The sequence below is a fragment of the Hippoglossus stenolepis genome, chromosome 5 (assembly GCF_022539355.2).
Source record: "Hippoglossus stenolepis isolate QCI-W04-F060 chromosome 5, HSTE1.2, whole genome shotgun sequence".
NCBI classification, from domain to species: domain Eukaryota; kingdom Metazoa; phylum Chordata; class Actinopteri; order Pleuronectiformes; family Pleuronectidae; genus Hippoglossus; species Hippoglossus stenolepis.
In genome coordinates, this window is record NC_061487.1 from 4,785,947 (window position 1) to 4,812,025 (window position 26,079).

The 26,079-nt window shown below is 40.2% G+C and overlaps 1 protein-coding gene across 1 annotated transcript; it reads right to left on the minus strand.

Moving 5' to 3' along the window:
* Positions 1-629: 629 nt before the first annotated feature.
* cdhr5b (cadherin-related family member 5b) lies at positions 630-16,247 on the minus strand. The gene is made up of 17 exons (XM_047339776.1): positions 16,163-16,247; positions 12,736-12,905; positions 12,565-12,621; positions 12,152-12,221; positions 11,752-11,837; positions 11,444-11,533; positions 11,209-11,313; positions 10,336-10,521; positions 9,041-9,131; positions 8,868-8,965; positions 7,876-8,058; positions 7,095-7,205; positions 6,934-7,000; positions 4,447-4,815; positions 4,099-4,125; positions 2,624-2,796; positions 630-1,350 (listed from the first exon to the last, which is right to left on the minus strand). The coding sequence occupies exons 1-17, from the start codon at positions 16,245-16,247 to the stop codon at positions 877-879; spliced, it is 2,442 nt and encodes an 813-aa protein (XP_047195732.1). The 3' UTR covers positions 630-876.
* Positions 16,248-26,079: the final 9,832 nt, after the last annotated feature.

Sequence of the window (26,079 nt, forward strand, 5' to 3'; positions counted from 1 at the left end):
TGGTGTCACCCTCTGGAGGTTGTCCTTTCTTAATTATAGTATTCTGATGATTATTCAGTATTACCTTTTTGTATTGATAATTTTGCTCAGCATCAAACAAAGCAGTTATTAACAACTCAACGCAAAAACTTACAAATCATGAAATTCAAACCACATTTTTCATCAGTTTATTTTTTTTAAATTATTACTATACAATGTTTCGGGCCAAACATAAACACTTATTTACATTAGTTTTGTGTTCTTTAAGTTCAAGATGTGTATTTGAGTGAGACCTCTGACAAACATTTGTGATAACTGCTGTGGACTATGTACTAGAAGTTCTGTTTATTTCTTTTATAATGTTTTATAGTCTTCAGTATCAGCAGAAATTGTTTTATTGTCCTAGACAGTACAAGCAGATCATATGTCTCTCTTTTTAAACACCTGCTGTTTGTAGCTGAGAAGTTTTTTAATTCTTTACATGATGTATTCATTTATCAGCACTACACAGCCAGAATCACAGATTTTCCGCAAGCATTTCCTTTTACAGCTTCCCCCCATGTGAACAGGTAGCTCTGGTAAACATTGATTTCAACTGCTTCAAACTCCTCAATTACAATTATATAGCATCTTTATCAGGTTACATTACATCAATTAATTAAGTATTTATACAAAAAAATTAAGGCTGGATAAGGTTCAATTTACTTTGAAACTTAAGACATAAATTAAGAACTCTGAGACATTACTAAGCTTCTTTATCTCTCCACATAAGGTGTCTACAGTCCGGATTCTATTTCTATGGTCCTCTGTCATTAGTGATAAGGGCGTTAGCAGCTGATGAATCATCATATTTTTATTATAGGCGGTTCCTGCTACGTCCCTGTCATCCGTCTCCTCTCACAGATCAGAGGTCATTGCTTCATCATCATCTGAGTCATCTGGCCGATCCCCCATCTTTACCCCAAGTCCGCTGTCCAGATCTGTGTCATCAAAATTGACTTTTGGGGTTTTGTTGTCAGGTTCGTCTTCCTCATCACTGTCATCCTCTCTTCTGTCTGGGATAATCACCACCTCCTCCTTGGCATTGGGGTCGATGTCCTCCTTAAACCAAACTGCCTTGTATCCCTCCTCAATGCGCCTCTCCTTGGTCAGGATGGGTTTCACCTTCTCATTTTCGGCCGTGTCTAAGCCCGCCTCATTGGTATCATCTGGCAGGAGGGCGTGCAGTGGCAGTGAAGACCTAACAATGGCCTCCGTGCTCACTCCCCCTTGTGGGCCACTAGAGCCTGTGCTTCCTCCATCTTCATCGTTCTGGAAGGCCTCATTGGTGTATTGGACACCCTTCTTCAGACCACCTGAACTTTGACCCAGCTTTGGAAGGACAATACAATCAGGGAGAGAAAACAGTTAAAGAACAAGGTAACTAGTTTAAATCTGGGACAAACCACCAAAGTCATGTTCAACCTGCAGAACCACCTGAGACATAGCCACATTGATTGATCCCAATCTCAGAGCTCATCGGATATATTATCAGACAATGAATTAGCCTCTATGGCAGTGGTCGCCAACCCGTCGATCGTGATCTACTGGTCGATATCGACAGTCTTTACCATCGATCCCTCACTCTCTGGACTCACTGACTGCAGTTGCGCTGTGTGTCGGATGCTCTGTGCCCGCTACTGGTGGCGGAGCTGCTGATTTATCTACTTTATTTCCTTCAATACATGTTGGATTATGTACTAAACTAAATGTCAGGACTCTACGGTAGGAAGACGTGCATCTTCCGGTCTGTCCATAACATTAAAAGCCCAGTTAGAGCAAATAAATGGATTCAGAAATTGAAACGCTGGAGTGCTTTTACTTTGAAATGGGTTCGGGAAGTGTTGGAAATACGTATGTTTGTGTCATAGACAGATAAACATTGTGATTGACAGTAGAATAAACAGAGAAAAATATCTTTAACCAGAGTTTTAATGTTAATCAGATGAATTTATGTTACAAACATAAATGGTTGCAACACTTTCTGTAGGCGTTTCAAAATAAAAGCACCCCAGCATTTCTGTTGACCAAATCCATTCTTTTGTTTAAAAGTTTTGTTTTATGTGAAATATGATGCACGGCTTCATACTGTATAGTACTGGTATTTATCTGAGTACACAGGACTACTCTTATACAAGGGAATAAATTGCCATTTTCAAGGCAAAGCCTATGAAAAAACATTGTGCTGCAGTAGCAGCTCCTCTGCTGAACTGATTTGGCTAAACAATCTCAACTCAAGACAATTTCTAGTGGAGTAGTTTTGAGGCTTTGTGAAGTCAAGTTCAACATCCTGATGATTTAGCTTAGCAGTCTTAGCAGCACAGTGAAGATGAGACTGCTAAAGGAAAGGTCAAGAAATCGTTTAGAAATTTAGTCCTAAAGATCGTCCAAGAGAAAAGAAGGCCGACTGAATCCGGAATGGTAATTAGATATACTGTATGTCTCTTTATTGACCTCTGGTAAAAATACAAAAGTTTGCTGTGATCAAATTACAACATGTATCTCTTAATTGTACATTATCTTTAAACACGAGCAGGGATAAGTCTGGAAGTTTGGAACATGTTTCTTTGCGTGTACATAGCCTTATTATGAACTTTGAACTCACAGAGCTTCGAAACACGCTGACTTCGTAGATCTTCTTCCAGTCTGCTTTGCCTTTCCTCATGCGATGGCTGAGCACACCAATGACCACCAGACAGACAAGCAGCAGGACACCCAGTGTCACACCGAGGGCTATCATGTCCTCCTGCCCATAGCTGCCTGTGCTCACTATGATAACTGCAAGAACAAATGTCACTTTATAAAGTTGTCAATGAAAAATGCTTATATCTGAAACTCACATTGGTGATGCATCTTTAATGTGACTGCAATCTTCATCTTGTTAAAAGAGTAGCAAATGACAAGTCAGGACTATATTTTACAGCCATAATTAGTCAGGAAAAAGGTTGAGGGATTGTAAACTTTCCAAAGAAAGAGATTTAAACATTAAATCCTTTGGTCAAACTGATTGGATATTTAACCTCTTTGAACAAGATCAGACTAGAAGTAAACTGAAATATCGATGTGAAATAGAAGAAAAAGGAAAAACACCTCATCTGGAGTAATTACTTGTGGGATACCCACCTTTGTTGGGATAAACAGCCTAAGTTTGCGTCTTTTGTTGTGTTTCGTATTTGTAGTTTGCCAAAAAGTGAAAAAAGCCAATTGAGATTTTGAAAATATTTTGTAATATTAGTGATTCAATGAAAAATAGAACAAATATTATATTCTTAAGAAACGAAGTAGAATCCAAGCAAGGAGAATCCGTGCTTGCCGGAGTTTTACTCCTAGATCCTTTAGGATAGACAGTTTACACAAGTCCTGATACAAATGATGATGAGGAGCTAATTTGAAAATAGATTTTTTTTTTTATTTGTCCAACTTGTACTTACTACTACAAGAAGTTCCTCACTTCTCATTTTAACACAGGTGACGGACTGATCTTCTGATATTCTCCCTCTAAAATGACAATTTCTGACTTTATTCTCATAAATTTACTAAATCATTTTTTTATTTTATTTAAGTGGCCCTACTACTACATTGTTTAGTTACTATTCAAGTGTTCATAATTATAGTTTTGTTGATGCTAATGGCTAACTCCAGTGAGTCTAGTAGCTAAGTAATTTGTAGGGTACAGACTAACCAAACATTGCTGTAGTAGTGTTCAAGGTACAGTTGGCCATCTAAGAACAAAGCTGACAGTTGATTTGCTAATAACTACTCACATTTAGCAGAATGATTTCCTGATAACACTTTGATCGGCTCTACTAGCATTTTGTAAATCAAACACCTTTTCAAAAATAACGTGCGAAATGTACCAAAACAAATTGACAATCTGAAAAAACGAACTTATCCACAGCACACATGCATTAGAAGAGAGAAAGACAGACAGAAAGAGACGTCCACAAAATCATTGTAAGGGCAAAGCAAAGAATTGAAGCTGGAGTGCAGGAAATCTGTCCAAGCGACTGGGCTCACAGTTTGAGCACACGCAGGGGCTTTTTGAGTGCATGCGCAGGATTTTGAGCAAGAGCATTACACAATCAGAACGTGAAATCAAGTCCTGCACTCAAAGTAAAAGATCACACTTTTCGATAAAGTTAGGAATAAACCCATTTTGAGGTTTTTAGTTATTTGGGGGGTATGTCCTCCTCCTTTTCAAAACTAACTGCTATAATTGCATAACAAATCTCTGTAGGTGGTTGCTTTGAATGTCAATAAAACATTGTTTCTTTACATGAATTTTAAGGTGGATTATTGTATCCTCTGTCTTGGTTGCCTGGAACAACTTTCATATGTGTTGATATTTGTTACTGGCTGATAACTTGCTAGGTACAATTTTCTCCAGAAGGACAATATTTGATTTGAAGGAGAAGCTACTGTAACCACCTGTGGGAGGATGAGCTGTGCTGGCAGTGGAGACGCTTCCTTCAGTGGTCATACTGGCTTTAGTGGTTGAAACGCTTCCTTCAGTGGTCATACTGGCTTTAGTGGTTGAAACGCTTCCTTCAGTGGTCATACTGGCTTTAGTGGTTGAAACGCTGCCTTCGGTGGCAGTGGAAATACTAGGGTGTGTGGTGGAGATTATGCTTGCACTGGTACTGGGGATGGTAGTTGAGATGCTGCTGTCAGTGGTCACATTTGGTTTGGTGGTGGACACAACATCCTCAGTGGTCTTGCTGGAGGTGGTGGATTCCCCTATGGGCGTTGTGGTCATAATGTTTGTGGTGCTCAAAGGGAAACTGGTGGTGGTGAGACCTGGGAGAAGAGCACACTTTGAAACTTAGTGGTTTCACCCTTTGTCCCAGGTTTCTGCTTCAGACTGGAAATGGAAAATGTGAATTTTCGCCTCGATTTATTTGTATTTGCTCAAACCTGACTGATGGAGGACTTTTCTGAAACTGGCTAAGAGCAGCCAATGGATTGCCTATGTTTTTGTTTGATGGCAGCTCAACCCGCAAGCCATAATTGATCAAAGCATGCATAAAAAGGAATAAAATATCAACTTTACCACACGTATACTTACTCACGGCTGCACACATTCAACAGTGATGAATCCCACACACTCAAGCCTACAAGACTGGCTGCTTCTTCATAATGAAACATTACACATCAACTACGCTATATATGTTCAATAGGTTCCCTTTGGATGACACCTAAAGTGTTACAACCAAAATGTTGTCTCTAGTAAAATTAGTGCTGACAGTGTGCAGGAATTCAACCTTTTCTTTCAAAACTTTGCACACATTAAGAGCAAAGAGAAACTAAACTAATGCAGTTCATATCATTTGGCATATTGACATCAAGGTACATGAATTATTCTGTGAGAAATCAACGGAAATGTTGAAAAACGACTACATCTTGAAATGTTAAAGAAAAAAAATAAATAAAGGAATCTCTCCGCCTGAGCTTGGCATATCGCAGGGCCAGAGACAAACAGTCATTCACTGATGGAGGAAGTCGGAGTGCCCAGAAAAAACATGCAGGCACCATTAAAACTCCAAGCTGGGATTCAAACCAGGAATCTACTTGCTGTTAAATGACAGTACCAACCACTGTACCACTGATATTTGATTTGTTTCACCCATATAAACAAATCACAATTTGCCTCATAGGGCTCAACAAGGTGAGACATCCTCTGCCCTTAACCTTCAGCAAGACTGAGGAAAAACTAACAAAAAACATTTCAACAGGAAAAAAAAGAGAGTTGCAAGTGAGGGATCCCTCTCCCAGGACAGACAGAGGTGCAATAGATTTTGTGTGTAACAGAGCACATCAACAACATTAGAAGACAATGTCTAACATAAATGGAGAGGTATATATGTTTAAAGTATTTATACAATGTACAACATGTCTAACAGAGATGAAGGGAGAGGGGGGGATGGTAGGCAGAGGTAGTTTGAACCATTACATTTGAACCGCTAAATATGGTTCACAGGGTTTTACTCAGTCTCTTAATTTATCATGGGTGTGTTTTGGGTGCAGCGTACAATAAAGAAATTACAGCGCTGTTTCCCATTCTCTTTAAAATGGCTATTAACTCTTTTCTGCAGAAGAAACACTTTCACTTTGTGCCTGAACAGACCCTCTGTTTGTGTGACATGCATAGTGTATGAGCATTGTGCAACTGCGTAAGTAGGCACAGACTAACTGGGTCTCAATTCAGTGGCTGTGTCCTTTTTTACAAGTGTATAGTTAGCTGTTTGGTTGAGTTAATGTTCATGTACTTAGTACATGATACTCAGGCATCAGATGTCTTGTCGCTTGCCTGCACCATTACCTCTTTGAAAAATGGTTCGTCACTGAAGCGCAATGAATTCTGGGATAGGTTGGGCTGTAAAGGATCCACCTGATGAATCATTTGTTTCTTCGGGAAAGAAAGGTGCTGCCAAACACTTTACTCCTAACAACTGGAGAAGGGGCAGATCCTGGGTCGGGGCAAGGGGGGGACTGGCCCTATATAAAATCTGATCAGCCCCTGAAGAGCCTCTGTCCTGTCAGCAGTCTTTTTTTTTAATTAACTTGTCACTTACTAACAATACTAACAATAGATGTGACATTTTTTATTTTCTAAGCTTTTTTGAAGTCCACATTGTCCTTGAACAAGGAACCATTTTCAAAATATGTTCAATGATGTGTGGCTTTAGGAATGTGCGCTGTAATGTACACATTACTGATGAGGAATCCACATTGGATGTTGGACATATAATTGGCTCCTCTGATTAAATTGTGGCCACTTTTTTGACCCTGATTTAGGAAAATATTAGATCCATCACTGTGATATGATATGTGATATGATTGAGATGCAGCTAAATTACTATTAAAGCTCATAGTTGTGTTATTTGTTAGAGTCGTCTTTGAGGGTTTGCTTCCTACCTGATTTCACCTGCACATTGAGCTGAGCTGTATCAAATTGATCGTTTGACTCGTCTGTTGCGACCACCTGGACGTACAAAGAGGAAAACAGGTGCTTAATAAGAAAATACCCAGAAAATAATCATTCAGTTGCATTAACCTTTATTAGATTTTGAACTTACTTGTAGGGATAATGTGGTGGCTTGGAGATCCTTAGTCATGAATAAATAGCCGCTAATGATAGAGAAATCACTGCTCCCATTAATGGTGTACACGATGTTAGGATTTGGATTCTGTTTGAACCGAAATGAAAAGGTTAGTTCTGCACATTAGGTACACTCGCAAAAGTCATCAAACCATCAACCCCCCACTCATACATTTAAAGCTAAGGTTGGCAATCCTGGAAAAGTTAGTATCGCAGGCTACAAAAAATGCAACCTACACATGTGTGTACAGTGACTATTACAAGATAGAAACCTTAAAAAAAATCTAAATTTGATCCAGAATTGTCTTATTTCACAAACTGGATGACTCAAGCCATTTTTCTAAATCCAAACACATCTCCAGAAGATTGTTTAAAGATATTATGTGAATATTTGGAGTTCTAGGCACCAATTTTCCAGTCAGGCGCCATTACGTATTTACAGAGGGACAGGATCCCACAAGATAACAGAAGTCAAACCTCAGATAAATAAAGATGATGTTAGAAGTATGATGGAGATAAATGTTTGTCCCATGTATTCATTTGAAGTAGGTTGTAGTTGACAGATTCCTCAGATAGTCAAAGGTTTAAGTCACACATCCTGTATGTCATTTTTATTTTACTTAGCCTCTTTCCATAGCACTTTGTTGTTTACGTTACTTTTACCGATGCATCAGTTTTTTCACCACTGCGAAGCTTCAAACTTTTTAGATTAGTTTGGCTTTTTCTTTTCTTTTATTGAGTCTGGAGTCTTGTTTTACCCCATTGTAGTCTTCATCTGTAGCGTGGATGTACAGCGGCTTATCCCCGTCCATGGCCATGGAGCCCACTGAACTGACGACCCCCTCGTACAGAGGCTTCTGAAACTGTGGATGGTGGTGGCTCTTCACCTGAACACTGACAGTGGTGGTGGCAACCTGATTACCGTTCTTGCTCTGGGCAGCCTGGCAGAGAGAAACACAACATCAGTTGTACTTAAGTACAATATTTAGGTACTTGTACTTTTCTGGAGTATATCTATTTTATGTTAATTTATATGTCTGCTTCAAGGAAACATTTTTACTGCAGTACATTTTTCTGGCAGATATAGTTACTTTTTAGAATAAAACTTTCAAAATATAATCCCTAGACGATTGTTTAGGAACTAGCAGACCCATAGACTAAATGTCTGTGAGGGTTTAAAGTGTGACTGCAGGAAAGGAGACTTCAGAATATGAGAGGACATCATGCACAGTTGTTGTATTGATGAATTCCGATTTTCTCCTTGGCCAAGCTTCAATAAATATTTCAGCATAAGTCATCAACGGGCTCCTGAACTCTTTCTTCACTGATGAGTTGACCATTGACCAGAAGATTTTCCACAACAATGATAGGAACACTTTTGCTTGCAACCAAAAAATGAAATAGATTGCGCCCTATTTCCCCCCACCTCTGTATTTTATGGGAACTTAGGTGTCAGCGGGAGGAGAGGAGCTGAAGCTGGAGCGCAGGAAATATGTCACAGTAACAAAATAAGAGCCTTACAAAATCTGAACATGAAATCAGTATGTCAGTAAAGAGAAGGTCAGTAAAGAGAAAAAAAAACTTATAATGCATCCTATTGATTATCTACAAAGTAAATCCTCAAAAGGGTTTGAACATACTGCTCTCTAGAGATGTGGGACTGATGAAAATATAAATCGAGACACATTCAAGACACAGACAACATGTCCAGAATGTACTGGATACAATCATGTGAAAGTTGAGTTGTTACCAGCACAATCAGATTGATTGTATCCAAAGCTTTGGCCGGCTTCAACATGGTGATGTTCCCTGTGTTTGCGTTGATCTTAAACAGATTCTCTTCGTTTCCTAAAACACAAAAAACACTGAGCTGCCAATACTCAACAAGTTATGTATTCTGTATGTTTTAATCAAGATGCTCACCACTAAGAAATGAGTATGTCATCTCCTCATTTATCCCGGTGTCTCCATCAATGGCATAGAGTGGTCCTGGTTTCAGCGGTAATACTCCGTTCTGCAGTGGAGAAAACGCTCTCATCATCATCATGTGTCTAACAGAGGGTTGGTAGTTGTGAAAAAAGAGTTAGAGGCTTAAGGACACATTTCCCTCCAGATAGTGTTTGTCAGATTGTCTCACATCAGTTGTTTTCAGAAGCTTCTTGAAAAGCAGTGTAGAACCAATGGTCACTTACTGAGCAATATATACCATCATGTATTGCACTTGCCTCATTGACAAAAGAAAATTGGCGGAGAGATAAGAGTACAAAGGGAAGCATCCCTGAACCCCAACCATTGTACTCCTTTTTATCCTTTTTTCAAAAATGTTTGCATTTTCACAGAACAATTTTAAAACTGTCTGTTTAAGCATACCTCTGACACTGTGAATTCGTAGTTTTAAAAAACAAACAAAAAAGGATCTAGCCTTAAAATTAGAAAACACACCAGCCGTATTTTGTCTCTTTAAAAACATCTGGTACTTTTTAACGCATTACCCTGATTAACTTTGTAGCTCATCATTCAAAGGTCAAAGTCAAGGTCAACAAAAATACATACATTCAAAGGAACCTTTGGGTTAGAGAGAAAATGATTCCAAATCACATGATGTCATATGATAAGTGACGTCATGAAGACGTCTAAAAGACAATTAAGTCATTCTAAGTTTACAATCAGATTTTTTGAGGTATTCCTGAATCCTATAGCATTATAAATATGACCTAAAGCTTATATAGATTAAGAAATAATTATGACTATATGATAAGAGTGATACCATCATGTCAGAAAATGACAACGTATTGTGTAGTAATACTTTAGCAACCAATGAGATTAGAGACACGATCTACAGGTTATCTAGATTAACCAATTCATTTTCACAATGTGAGAAAAACTATCATTATTACACTATTAAAAAGTTAGCATTGCCTGTTTTGGGGTATACAAAGTACTTGCACGGGGCGTGCATTGCCCCTCTGATGCTTGTCATTGCTTTCTTGTGTTTCTGTGCAATGAGCTTTCAGGGCCACCATACATCAGGGTCACAGTGGGAAGAAACCAGGAGAAGGCTGGATGGTTTTTTTTCTTTGTTCTCCAGTTTGGAGATTTAGAACAAGTAGAAACACTTTGACTTTAGACGTGGTCGCCCACAGGACAGTCCAGCAAAGCACAAACATGGAGCTTGTGGATATGGTTCAGTATCTGCACAGGATTTTTTGGATGCACACCTCTTGTTCATTTATGATAACACTGCCAGTGTATCCAGCACTCTGGCAGATCACAGCTGCCCCTATCTCGTGCTTGGTGCATGGCTGGAACCACGGTGGCCTGTTGTCCGCATCTAAGATGGTGACCATGATGGTGGAGGTGGCAGTGAAAGAGGTTCTGTTATCTGATGTTGTCAATGGTGTGTCCTGAAAAAAAAACAATGATGGAGATATGATTATTACATGACAATATAAAAATATATACATTTATTATATTTTTTTCAATTTCATTTTATGACTTTATAATCTTCTTTGCAGAAAAAACGGGAAGGATAAACACAAAGTTTTCTTACTTCACTCTGCACTGTTTATAAAAGGGTCTGTACTCAAACAATAACTATAATTACTGCACTGAGGTTGTATGCCTCCGCCAGCCAGTGCAGTTTCTGTTTACTTATTTCTAGATTTCTTTTTCTAAATTCTTATGAGGTCCCTGTGACCTTTAAGCACTGAAATGTAATCACTTCAGCTTTGAGTCCAAATGTATGATATCTCAAACAGTCTTGAGATATCACATTCAAGAGGCCAAAAACATTGACCTTTGACCATCGAGATCTAATCAGTTAATCAATGAGTCCAAGTGAATTGTACCAGATGTAATGAAATTCCCTACTGGCAGTCCTAATATATCACATTCACAGGGACGTAAGATAGAAAGAGCTCGGGACCGAACCCTGCAGCCTGCTCAACCACTGATGCCCCATATTCATTTGAGGTCTTTACTGATTTTGAAGAGAATATATCTGCCTGAGAATAACACTGAGAGCAATATTTGATTCAATTTATATGGAAGAAAGAAATCTGTGTTTAGAACCAGAAGTGAAAAAGACTCACCTGAGCGCACAACACCAATTTTTCATTTTTGACTGTATCATAGTCGAGAGGCGACTTGATGACGAGGTCTGGGGTGGTGGGTGACTTCAGTTCAAAGCTGTTTTGCTGAAATCACATAGGACAATAAAAACGTTCAGATACGCACCTTGAACTAGCATCTTACCCCTACTTCCAGTCTTTGTGCTAAGCTATGTCCTAAAAACAAATTTTACGAGACAAAATCACGAGGTCTTACAGATTCAGATGTCAGAGTGTAGAAGAGCTGGTTGTGTTGGTCTAGGTCTGTGGCAGCAAAATGACCAACTGTTGTTCCTACAGGGGACATCTGGGATAAAAACAGACAGAAAATATCTTGCTTCTTTAAAAAGTTGAAATACCTTCTTTAATAATTTTACGTAAGTAATAATAATATGTTGCTTTTCTTAAATAAAGATAGAAAACTACACATAGTGTGAGATTTAATTTAATCTGGATTAACCAAACAACAGAGAAAATACAAGTAAACCCCAAATCTACAATTTTATACAACAATTATCATCTTACCTCACTGACATTGACTCGGTAGAGGCTTTGGTCAAAGACTGGAGCGTTATCATTCATATTTTCCAGAAGTACCAAAATGTTGAGTTTTTCCTGAGAAAAAAAAAGACATTCATTTTAAACTGCATCAATAGCCTGAATCTGTGAAATAATATCACATGTTTTTGTTTGTTTAACCTGTGCAGCATTGTGGGAAAAAACAAAAACCCCAAAACATCATTAAGAACCTCTAACATTTGCTAAAACCTGCAAATTGCTACAGGCACAAAGAGGACGTCCTCTCACACTATCATAGTTTTATGAAAGACCTGTACAGGTTCCTCAAACTCCTTTTAAAAAAAACTGTATACTCTCCTCAAGCATCTGCACAAATCCTCCATACAAAACCCCCTAAAGAACCTACTCTCCTGAACCTCTAGAACCTGGGCAACCGCCATGAACTCTACATCCCAGGGGATTCTCCTCAAGCACCTCTACAAGTTTTTCAAGAACATATACAGTGGTGGGGAACATGTGGCCTTTCAGCCGTTTTCTGCCCATTCATTACAAAAAGCCATCTAAGGAATACTTGATGTATTCATGATAGCCATGATTTTTTTCTGTAATAAAAGACAACCAGGTCCATTCAGGATGTTCCCCTCTGGCTGTATGCCTGTCAAGTGATGGTCAGGGTGAATTAACAAACCTGCTCTTATCATGGGTCTTCACTGATAAGCATCGCAGAGGTTTATCACCACCTGTGGCTGCAGAGGGCGCTGTGCTCAGTAAAACATACATATTGTTGCTTTAACATGTGTAGAGTATATGGAGTTTTACCTCAATGCCTGAAGCTGTCACAGTGCAGGTGATCAGTGCTGTTTGTCTTTTCTCAGTCTGCAAACAAAACAAGCTTCATGCTTAAGAGTCACTGTCTTTCACAGGTTTTAGGATGTAAACAGAGGCATGGGTTTGGAACTTGTTGGCACTTTTAGTCATGATCTGCAGTACCTCATAGTCAAACACCATTGCAGCTAACAGCTGGTTTCCTCTGAGCTTGAATAGGTTGTTGGAGGGGGGCCTGAGCGCCAGGGTGACCCCTGGTTGCACAGTTATCGTTGTCACAACATCATCCACTTTGTTGTTTTCTGCAAATAGCACAGGCATAGGAGCAGAACAGTCTGTTGGGAGAGAAGCACAACGTAGCTGTCATAACATTAAGTAAAGGACAGGAAAGTTTCTTTCTTCTCCAAAAGCAGATTACAAAATGGATGCTTATCCAGTCCATGGATCAGAATAACAACCCAAAACTCGACAGCATTAAACACTTGGACCAGACCTACATGTACTGAAGCAACATTACATATCCCAGCATCAGTACTGGTGGAATAAGTGCTTTGGAAATTGTTTTAAAAGTCTCAGTGACTTGCTGTTTAGGAAAAATTGAGTGCACCTTTCAAGTAACTTACACGCAGATTTGCCAAAGGTGTGATTTAGGCTTTGTTCACTTAAGATGAGAATCTCTGTTGGAGCCACCGGTTGTTTGTGACAGAAACTGACTGTTTAGGAATTTAGCAAAACGTTTTCCTGACACTTTTTTTATAAGAATAAGTATAATAGTATAATAAAGATTTTTGTTTTTCTGCAATACTCAACCTCAACTGACCCTCACCATATTCCATATACCATAATTATACGGCAGCTAACAATACCTCTGATCCCTAAATCCAACCACAGAGCGAGACTGTATGAAGGGAAGAAAACATGATCTGAGAGGGAAAAGTCAAGTTGACGCCAGTTTTACACCTTCAAACTATACTGTCAATATTTGCCCAATAATTCATGAAAACCTCTGTTCTGCTCTGTTTCTCCTCTGCATAGTAACATTATTTATGTCTCAAAAGTCCAATACATATCACTGCCATCTTCTGAGAAATTGGATATTGTCTTCTAGAAAAGAGAATATCCATGTTGTGCCAGTGGAGGTAAAATAAGAACTATTGTTCAGAGCAGGGGTAGCCAACACGGTGCCTGTGGGCACCTGGTCGCCCGCAGGGACCCCGCGAGTCGCCCGCAAGGCATGCTCTAAATTAAAAATAGAAAAAGAAAAAAAAGAAGAAAAAAAAGAAAAACTGAAATTTGAAATAAAAAAAAAAGTCAAACCGCCATCTCACTCTATGCTGAGACAAGCTAGCGGGAGCAGCAACGATGGCGAGCTAGATGTGGTTTTTACCCCCCAAACTAAAGAAAACATACTATTTTCATAATGATTGGGAGGAAGAGTTATTTTTTACGACAGTGAAAGAAAAATGTGTGTGTCTCATTTGCGGGGCAACTGTTGCGACGGCAAAGCGGCACAATGTGGAGCAGTGGTCGCCAACCCGTCGATCGCGATCTACCGGTCGATCTGCCAGTCTTCACTGTCTGTCCCCGAACTCTCTGGACTCACTGGCTGTAGTCGCGCCGCAGATCAGCTGTGTGTCGGTTGTCTGTGTGTCGGTTGTCTGTTTTTCACACGCGCTGTGTGTCCGCTACTGGCGTCTGAGCTGCTGGTTTATCTCCTGCATTTCCTTCAATACAAGTCGGATTATGTACGAGACTAGATGTCAGGACTCTACGGTATGAAGATCTTTCGGTCTGTCGATAACAATCAAAGCCCCGTTGGAACAAATGAGTGGATTCAGAAGGTGAAACGCTGGAGTGCTTTTACTTTGAAACGTGTTCGGAAAGTGTTGTAAATACATTTGTGTCATAGACAGATAAACATTTTGGTTCACAGCAGAATAAACAGAGAAAATGATCTTTCACCTGAGTTTTAATGTTAATCTGATGAATTTATGTCACAAACAAATGGTTGCAACACTTTCTGTAAGCCTTTTCAAAATAAAAGCACTCCAGAGTTTGTTAATGATATCCATTCCCTTGTTTAAAAAGGTTTTTTTATTGTGAAATATTTGCAGGAGCGAAAAGATGCACGGCTTCATACTGTGTAGTACTGGTATTTATTTGAGTACAAGGGACTTCTTTCATACAAGGCAATAATCATATTTGTGGCCATATTCAAATCAAAGCCTATATGTAAAAACATTGTGCTGCAGTAGCAGCTCCTCTGCAGAACATGATGTGGAACTGAGAAGCTACATATTTTGCATTGTAAATATGAATTGATATTAATTTGAATATTGTCATTGAATAGAAAAAGTTGCACAACTGCCTCTCTTTGTGTATATTTATTTCTTGTACATTCAGCCTTTAACAGAAATTGCAAAAAATAATAAATATGACCCTCCTAAGTGGGTTTTTTGGAAGATATCAGGGTGGTAGCTCTCGGCTTACGTTTGGAATTAAAAAGGGATCTTGGGCTCGAAAAGGTTGGTGACCACTGGTTCAGAGGTATGAAGATCAACATTTGGCTAGGAGTTGGGCTAAGTGAGAGGAAACACAAATTAAACAATCCAATGTAACATGGAGGGTGTTTATGACACAGCAATATGAAGGCGGATTTATTTTGATGATATATTACATTTTTAAACCGTTGTCTTCCCGAACAGCTTTTGCCTACTCAGGCATATTTTCCCTAGTAACTTTATTATTTGTACAGAATAACAATGAATAACAACCATTTTCCCCCAACTTAAATTTTGTGTGGCAGTGTGCCTCAGTGTTGAGTATTTATAAAATACAAAAATTAGAATTGAATCTCTCTTTTCCACTAAAATGCTGGATATTTACACCATTGTCTTGTTGGATTTCACAGCTCTTTCATTATAGAAAACAGGAAGAATCAGGGTTTACTTTATCAGTTGATTCATGTGACATAATTACACTGTAAATCACAGGCTCGTGTTCAGTGTTACTGAAGCATTTCAGTTCTGGTGTCCGTACAAATGTAGCCCCACACACTATTAGGTAGTAAGTTAATATGAAACTATAGTTACAACATAGCAGTTAGTGCTGACTGGGAGTCATCATAAAACTCACAATCACCTTCGGTGGCTGGTTCTCGCTACAGGTGACGTCACAGCACTTGAGGCTAAGCCCCATTTTTATCTGCTTAAAAGCGCATTATTCTGTGTTTCTTTATTAAACCTACATATACTACTTGTAATTGCCAAATAGGGAGACTTAAAGTAGGGTGTTACCTGTGAGGCTAACAAAAGCCTCTCTCTGTGATGAAAGTGATTAAATAAATCCATAGATCAGATAAATAATCAAAATTTGCACTTCCATATTGAACATCAACACTCCTCTCCCTTTTGTCCTCCATATCCATATTTCCTTCTCTGCTTTTTTTTATATCTATATTTACACAGTGTGAGTAGTTATACAACTGTACCAGAAGTGCTTGTTAGCAGATGGTTATTGAGCCCATTATAGTTTGTCAAGTGACACCATCAGTCTGATAAAACAAACTCAAGCAGCTGAGTTCAGTACTCACAGTTCCCGCTGGACATTTGGAGCAGGCTCAGAAGTATTAAGATGAAGGACGTCCTCACAGTTAAATGTGGCTGAACAACGTCCATGTCTCCGTCCGTCCTGTCTGAACTAATCTTCCCCCCCGTCTCTGTCCTCTGCTTATCTGCTCGGATTTATGACTGCTGTGGACTTTTCCCCGTCATAAAACCACAACAAACAATCTGCTGGGAAGTCGTATAGGATCGTTTTGTAGGCAATTTTTTAAACTTTCATTTGATTGGTTTTATATATCATGTTTAAAAATTATAAAGAGAGAGATGATAGCATTCAATTTTCTATCATCTAACCAAATAATTTTCCGAGGTTGTGTACTGATTCATATTTATGTCTGGCAAGAAACACAACACATATATACAGAAAGGAACTCAGTAACTCAGATAACCACTCCTCGTAAGTGTGGTGAACTAGAAAGCATCTCAGAATGAGTGAAATGCATCAGAGAGTAGGGTTGGGTATTGTTTGGCTTTTTTCGGTTATTATATCAATGAATCAAATTTTATTTGTATAGCCCATATTCACAAATCACAATTTGTCTCATAGGGCTTTAACAGGGTGTGACATCCTCTGCCCTTAACCCTCAACAAGAGTAAGGAAAAACTCGGGAAAAGAACGTAGAAACCTCAGAGAGAGCCACATGTGAGGGATCCCTCTCCCAGGACGGACAGAAGTGCAATAGATGTCACATGTAATGGCAGACAACAGAATTATAAAATATTTTTTTAGCATGATGGAAAGTAAATGAATTGAGGAAATATTGTCAGTAATAGTAGAATATCTGTGTAGACATATTGTATATCAAGCAGTCTATTTGTAATCATAGTCCACGATCAGCAGCCACCACGATCAGGATCCACCATATCACGATCGGATGCCACTATAATCCACAATCCATCGTCATGATTCAGTGTGGATTCCATCGTCATGATTCAGGATCCACCATCAGCTGCCACCATCAGCTGCCACCTCGATCATGGTCTACCACCACTATCAGATGCCAACATGATACAGGATCTGCCATTACTATCACGATCAGCCAGCATGATACAGGATCCGCCATTACGATCACGATCTCTGATTCGCGATCCACTATTATAATCCGCGGTGTGGCCGCTGCCGCGGCCCTGGATCTGCGGACGATAAGGCAAAGGGACTCAGAGGAAGAAGTCAAGTCAGTAACATGTATTGATGAGACATTCATTTCTTTAATGTGATAAGGAGGGAGAAGAGGAAGGAGAAGCTTGAAAGAGAAGATCCGTGTGTCATGTGTTCCCCGACATTCTAGACCTATAGCAGCATAGCTAAGAGCAGGTCCAAGACAAACCTGAACCAGTTCTAACTAAGCTTTTTCAAAAAGAAAGCTTTTAAGCCTACTCTTAAACATAGAGAGGGTGTCTGCCTCCTGAACTGAAAGTAGGAGATGATTCCACAGGAGAGGAGCTTGGTAGCTTATTACTTCTAAATTAATTAATTAATTAAAAAGCACAAAGCAATAGTCAATAATAAGAACAGCTTTTTTATTGCAAGACCAATTGGAAGTTCAAATCTAACATATTAGCAGTTTCCTACAAGTTACTACTTCAAGTATCCTACAAATGTAAATAAATGCAAAACTCTTAACAAATTTAAATAACAAAATCACATAACAAATAAAACCTAACCTATCTACAATTATTTAACAATAAATAACAGTTTCAGTTTCATACTCTAGATTCAAACCCGTCATCAATTGTCTCCCCATGGGGATCACACAAGCAGTAAGGTGCTTTATTAGGTTTGTTATGTGCCTCCCTTCCGTCTTCTTCTTCTCTACCAACTTTAAAAGCTGTCGCTTGAATGGTGCTTTAAGGTCCCAAGAGCCGGGACCTGGCAACTGCACATATGCTTGACCAACTGGCCATCTCCCACCCGAAGGAATTATTTTCTCCCATTTAGAGTCCGGCATGCACATGAAAATTCCATTTCACCTCTACTGGTGATAATAGGATTGTTATGCAAAGAGAAAGGGACTTGTTCATCATATAGGCGGAACAAGTTTACGTCAGGTTAACTTGGTCCTGAGAAAGCTATGGGCATGAAGCTATAGCCAAAGAATCTGTGACAGGCACCATTAGCTCTACTGCCTCAGATGTGAGGCAACAGCAGAGGGCCTTTCAGACAAAGATGGAACATGGTCGAACCAAGGAACACATTGCTGTAGTAAAGAGACAGGTAAGGGGAACACAAGGAAGCTAAGAGGCACAGGCCCGCATACAGGGTTCCGATCAACTAGCAGGCAAACTCCTATCATTTCTCAGTCCCCTGGCAAGCAATATTAAAACAACAGCTAAAAATCTAGGTGTCATATTCGATTCCCAACTGAATTTTAAAACACAAGTTAATGAAATCATTAAATCCTAGTACTTCCATCTACAAAATATTTCCAAAATTAAATCAGTTCTATCGCTACCTGACTTAGAAAAGCATCTGTACCATCGCAACGCCCTTCATACAGGCCTTAGTCAAACCTAAGTAACTCGTTTGCAGTTTGTTCAAAATGCTGCTGCTCATATTTGAACTAAAACAAACCGTAGGTCTCATATCACGCATCCCTTCACTGGTTGCCAATTAGATTCAAGATTCATTTTAAGGTTCTTTTAATTACTTTCAAAGCTCAACATGTGCTGGACCCAACTTACATCTTGCAGCTCTTGACTCCCTGCAGATCTGAGATCGGCCAGCCTGTCCTTGTTATCTGTCCCTAGGTCATGGCAGTCTACTCAGGGTGACAGGGCTTTGTCCATCAGGGCCCATTAGGCTCGCTGTTAGGGCTGTAGTGTTCCTGTACTGTGAATTGAGGTTCTTTAAAAACTCCTGTGTCAGGATCAGAAGAGAGGCTTCCAGTGTGGGGACTGCTGATTCTGCTGGGCCTCAGCCTGGGATTTTAACATTGTGTGTATTGTGTTGTTTGATGTTAATAAATCCCATGATTCGGCTGTTTTAAAGGCTTTCTGTTGTTGATTTGTGTCAGTGGTGGTCAGTTATCTTACATGTTGTTGGCACCATAGGGCCACATAATCGCGGGGCGTAACACTCGCCAACTCATTAACTACTACCTTTAAATCACTGCTCAAAACATATTTTTATAGGAAAGAATTAGCGATTTGTAATTCTGGTTTTAACTTCTTTATTTCATTTGATCTTACTTTTATGCAACCACATTTTATGTAATTTTCTTAAGTGTGACTCTGCTGCCTATGAGAGTAGGAGTTTAGTTTAAAAAAAGGCATATAGGTAATGACGTCTGATGATCTACTGAGCACATGGCTTTCATAGCACTGCCATAAAAGCCAGTGGCCAGTCAGAACCTTTAGCCTCACCCTCTGCTGGTTATACAGGTATGTGGCTGAAGTGACTCTCTACCCTGCCAGGCTCCTGTTCTGTGGCACGCACACTACATTTACTGCCTGTTATCAGTAAGAACTTGTGTAATTGATGAGTGTTCAGAGAAGGATGTTGAAACTATAGCCACCTGCCAGCGCACCCCTGGTGGCAGTGTTGTGCAAACCTAATTAACCCACTCGGTGCCCCCACCACAATTATAACAACCAGTCTGACAGAGCTGAAATGTAATGGTAACACAATTGTTCCTGGTCTCTCTCCTCTCTCTCTCTCTCTTCTCTCCCCTCTTTTCCACCAACCTCTTTTCTCTTCCCCATTTTTCTCCGCTCACCGCAACCGGTCGAGGCAGATGGCCGCCCACACTGAGTCTGGTTCTGCTAGAGGTTTCTCTCAGTTAATGAGGGAGCCTTTTCTTTCCACAGTCGCCAAAGCACTGCTAATTGTGGGAACTGTTGCGTTTCTCTATACATTTTAAGGTCATGACCTTATTAAGTTATGAATTGTCCCTTAAAATTTAACAGAATTGAATACCTTTAATTTGAGTTCATTCATCTTGTTGCCATGGATTTATGGTGAAGTACTTTGTAACCTTGTTTAGATAAGTGCTAAACAAATAAAGTTATTATTTTGAGATTGATTGACAGCAGATAAATCGTGTGGACATTCTGCATTTGAATATTGCATGTTACAATATTCAGCAGCACATCTCTTCTGAAATACATGATGATAAAGCAATGTGCGGATGTTAGACGGTCAAGTGGTCTAAACGAAGAGGCTTCTTTCACTGGATGTGAGATTTCCGCTATAAGCAATGGAGACAATCTTCTTGTAGACTTGGATTAAACAATTAAAAATGTTCTGCTGGCATTGTGCAAAGTTTGCTGTCTGCATTAAAGAGGGTAGATCTAAATGAGGACTTTTTCACCAAGTGCCTTGTTGGTGTTACATGTGATGGTGAGTCAGTGATGTTTGGCTGTAAAAGTGGGGTCATGAGCAGGCTAAAGGGGTTGTACCCCCACATTATAGGATGGCAACTGCTGTGCACACAGACTGGAGCTCGTTGTCAGTGATACTTAAAACAAAATGGTAGCCATTAACTATTTCAAAGCACTTCTGGACAAACGACACAGGGGGACAAGAAGCGGGACTTTGTCATTATATAATTCATAGAGAAGAGCTGTTTTCATTATGTTTAAAAAAGAACTAGTACACAGACACTTTCTTCATGTTCTAGCTTCTTGTTAGTAGCGGTTTTGGATCTTTTGTTCTGGCTAATGGCAATACAAATTAAATCTGCCATTGAACATATGTAGTCATCAGGGGGGATGCACACACCTGCAGAGGAGAGAGAGAGAAGGGAAGGGAGAGAGAAACTGGGGAACACAGAGGAGCTGTGACACATGGTTAACAAAGCATTAGAGAATAATCTCATATCTGAGGGTAGAGGAGAAGAGGTGAAACATGAGTCATGTCTAGAAGGTTTGTTTTTCAAGGATTTGATCTTTTTTTTTTACCAGGAGGTGAGTTGCAAGTGTTATTGAATTTGTATGTTGACATTTTTGAGATTTGTAATCCACTTAGTAAATCACGTAAAAATCAAAAAATTCACCTGTTTGAAGGAACCAACTGCCACTGGTTACCTTGGCTGGATGATTAGCCTAAAATACAAAATGGCTAATTACAGGAGAAAGATGCGAGCCATTGGCTGTCCAGAAGCTTTGAAAAACAAATCTCGGGACGAATGCCTCCCAGCCAAAAATGTAAACAAACCTAAAAAGGCTGAAGTCAAATTTTTTCCTTCACTCACTGCTTGCAAACAGATGAAGCCAAGAAAACATGAGACTTGAACTGATGAATGATTTTAGACAAAGAAACAGTGATCCATGTGTCAGAGAAAAGAACATTTTCCCACAGTTTGTAACTGTGAAGACTTAAACATATACAAGATGACAATAAATTCGAAACAAATACATTTCTTGCAATAATTTATTACTTCACAGCAGTTATTCATGTTGTGTGTGTGTGTCAGATAAATGCTGAATTCCAGCAGATCACAACAGTCCCTCTCGAAAACGTTCATGGCGCGGTTTACCCCACCTGACGTCCCTATTCCAGATGAGGGGAGGTGTTTTGGGACAAACGCTTGCAAAACATCTGGGAATCTTCCAAGAGGTACATATAACTACAAATTGCCAAATACACTTAAAGGGGACATAGCATGCCCATTTTACCACAAGTTGATATGGTTCCTTGGGGTCTTAATGAAATGTCTGTAACATACTTTGGTCAAAATACCACAAGGATCATTTAAAACAGCACCCTTTTTACCCTGTATAAAACAGCCCTCCACAGAGCGACCTGTTTTGAGTGCCTGTTCCTTTAAATGCTAATGAGCCAGCTCCCCCCTCCCCCCTCTCCCCCCATGATTTTAAACGATATAAATTACATATTTTATATGATATAAATTATCAAATATGCATCCCATACTTTGTATTCCCTTGTTGTCCTGGAGTTTTAATTTTCCCAATCACATAATTAAATGTCCCCTCTGCCCATCCACTACAAGCACACAAGCAGACAGACAGAGAGAGAAAGAGAGGTGGGGGCTATGAAGACCATCATTTACCCCGAACCCCGACATTCAACGGGTACACAACAAGCGGAGAAAGCAGAATCGCGGGCTGACCTTATATATACAGTCTATGGGGCTGACCAGCGGAGAAATGCTCGTCTCCGTGTGAACAGCCAGGCGGCTGCGCGCTGGAGAACGGCGCTGCGCTGCCTCGCAGCGGCGCTCACGTCCGGTGTACCCCGGCGTAACTACTGTAACCCGGCGTAACTACTGTAACCCGGCGTAACTACTGTACCCCGGCGTACAGTAGAGCTGAACACTGCGGAAGTCTTCCACACAGCTGGCAGTGTGGAAGACCGCTGCGAGGCAGCGCAGCGCCGTTCTCCAGCGCGCAGCCGCCTGGCTGTTCACACGGGACGAGCATTTCTCCGCTGGTCAGCCCCATAGACTGTATATATAAGGTCAGCCCGCGATTCTGCTTTCTCCGCTTGTTGTTGTACCCGTTGAATGTCGGGGTTCGGGGGTTACAGTAGCGCTGAACACTGCGGAAGTCCTCCACACTGCTGCTGTGTGGCGCTGACACAAATTCCAGCTCACGCACGGGAGAGCGAGCGGTCGCGCCCGAGCAGCTGCTGCAGCCTCCCAGTCCCAACGATCCAGACAAATGCCACATGTGAGTGAATCGCGGGCTGACCAGCGGAGAAATGCTCGTCCCGTGTGAACAGCCCGGCTGCGTGCTTGGGAACGGCGCTGCGCTGCCTCCGGTGTAAACCCGGAAGTAACGAGTGTGGGGGGACGGGGGACGGGGGTGGGCCAAGACCATGTAGGGAGACTTCCAGTTCCTTGTTACGAAACAATACCCAGGAAGCGCAATCGAGTCGCTCAAGCATGACGTTTCTGACTTAGAGGAACTATAACAAAACGCGCGAGTGTTTTTTCCCCAGAGTTTTTGGGTTGGTAGACATGCCAGATACCCACATTAACCTGTAGAAGCACTAACAAAGTGGAATTTGCATGCTATGTCCCCTTTAAATGTACCGGTCCTGTACCATATGAAGATCAAGGTAGTTCTTAAGTCCTCGCTCAAAACTAAAGGGGACCAGGCTTTTGCACTCAGAGCCCCCTGGAACTCCCCGCCTGAGAACTACAGATGTTCACCAGACTGGACCTCACAGCATGTGGACATGTTGCTATTCAGTTGGTTAATGGTAATGGTTGGTTAAAGGTGGACTTACTGATTCTGGAGAACAAAGAAAGATAATTGACAAAGAAAAACACCACTCCCTTCACTGCTGCTTCAGAAGTTTTGCCATGCTAAACCACTGCTCACAAAAAGTTATTAGCCACCAAAAACATTAGCATTAACTGTAGACAAAATGCAGTACTGTATTTACACAAACTACACGTTTAGCGACCAGAATCAGTCAGGACAAGAGGTGTCAACCTTAAGGGCAGCAGGGCTTTTTTACACTGCACTGTAATCGTGGACAACAATGACAGTGCGTGTCAGGTACAGGGTGTCACACACTTAGTGCAGTTAACACTAACATCGAGGTGGGGCTCCGACACAAAAACAGAATGTCTGTAGGTTTTCTCTCACTGCCGGATTCTGCTGTCATTGGTTGAGGAATGTGATGGAAATCTGAAAATACAAGAGGCTGGAACACCAAATTTGTTTTTTTGTGTACTTTAATAGTTTTATTCTGCAGAAAGGATCAACACAGAGAGTCACAGGGATCTCAGAGTGTTGATGGAGAACAGTCAAATACAAGGATCTTATATAGGAGAACTAAGGCTGTTTGTCTGAGACAGGAATTAAGACACAGGAAACTGATTTGCATATGTTTCCTTTGAAGATAAAGCAGACGCAAATTAAGTTCTTGGACAGTCAATAAGTAATAGAAAGGTCATAAAGGTATTAGACAGGTCATATAAGTTTCAGGTCACAAACAGTTCAGGTCATAAAAGTCTCAGACAGGTATACAAAAAGTTACTTTTCAACTACAAAATAGGTTTCAACCACACTTATTTATGTTCCACTACAGGAAGAAGGTAGGAGCACTTGTTGTGATGCAGCTGTAGTCTCCGTTTAAAATGCAGCAAAATCTTTCCAATTGGTGTGAATCCAGATCATATTTTAATATGATTAAGCTCTACTCGCAAACATTTCTGACTTGTGGCTCTCAGTCCCAAGTTCATTGGTTCCTACTGAAGATATAATTATTTAAAAACAGCATAAATATATACATTTCATTTTGTAATAATGCTCTTTTCATTTCCTGGAACAGCTTTTCACTATAGGTTTGATTAAACAAACAATTTGCATTTGTTATGGAATCCACATGATGCTGTAGTGAATCCACATGATGCTGTAGTGAGTATTTACAGCAGGATGGTGGGATTGAGTCAAGACAAACTACAGTGTGCGTTTGTGTTTACAGGACGTCGAAGGAGATGACATCCAGAGGGATATGCAGAAAGCCACCATGGGCAGATACTGTATGCCATTAACAAGGAGGGTGGGGAAACCAGACACTATGATGACATTGGAATGTGTGTAGAAGGTTTTCTGTGGATTAGTAGGCCTATTGATATATTTGTTTTTTTTCAAGGAATGCCACTGGTATATTTTATTTTGTGCTCTTGCAAATGCAGAGTGGAAAGATATTGATATGATAGCATTATGTAATTCTTAAAGACAGAGTGGAGTTTCCCCCATAAATGTAAGTAAAGTTAATCAAGACTAGAAAAGCGCGATACAAATACAGACCATTTACCCTTTGGGGGCAGACTACCCAATGATATCAACCATCTTTAAAGTTGTTGCTGTGAACATTTGCAGTTACAGAGCGATGCAAATGTTTGTTTGGAGTACTGTTTGTGCCCACCTGATGAATTTGCTTTTAGCTCTGTTTTTGGTTTCCACCATCTCCTGAGGAAAATGTTGCTCTTTAGCTGCTAAATGCTTTGCTATGTTCACCATCTAACTGTATCTGCTGTTTGCTGCTGAACAGTATCCATTATATCAAATGTTGACTACAGCAGCTTTGAGGGTCCTGTTAATGTTTGCCCCTAAGCTCCACAGAGAAAGAGCTCATTCATTTCTGCAATGTGAATGTTTATTAGTTTTATGTGTGTTGACCAGAGTCTGGCCTCAAGCAAATGATCTGCAGAATCCAGCCCTGACAGAGACCACGGTGCGTTCAGGTGTCCCAAGCAACAACCAAAAAGGCAAAAAAGCCTAAAAACAATAAACTGGACAAAACAAAAAATTTTAGTTAATTGATAATTGATTATTTACACACAATGAACGAAAAAGGCTATATTTGAACATAGATTATATGCTACGTGTCTCTAAAAAAAACCAGATACTTAGAAAATTGATTAATCATTCTTTATTTTTTTTTACACATGAATTGTGAAAAGGCTACATTGGAACATCGATTATGGCTACGTGTCCCTCAAACACACTCAGAACAGACATTCAGCACCTTGCCTTCACACTTTCCACGGACCGCTTTCCTGCACTTCAGGCACTTGGCGAAGGTTTTATTTTGTTTGCATTGTGCCTTCACCATGCAGGTCCTTCTCCTCAGAGACAGGGACACGCGCGGTGCCATCCAGCTCTTGGGCCAGCTGAAGCATGAATCTCTTCTAGGGACGTTGTCACGCATGCAGCTCCGGTACAGCAAGCATTGATGGCAGCAAAATGCAGCATGTTATAAGATACTGCAACGGGCCCTCTGTGCCTGCCACCTTGAGAGACAGAGATTATAGATTCATTTTATATCTTATTTTTGTATAGGGGGAAATTTTACCCAGTGGCTGTTATAGGTATAAATGCCTGTGTTTTTAATGTGGATTTATCTTGACTATATTTAACAATAGGATCGAAACAACACAATTTTAGGAAAAGTCAAAAACTGGGG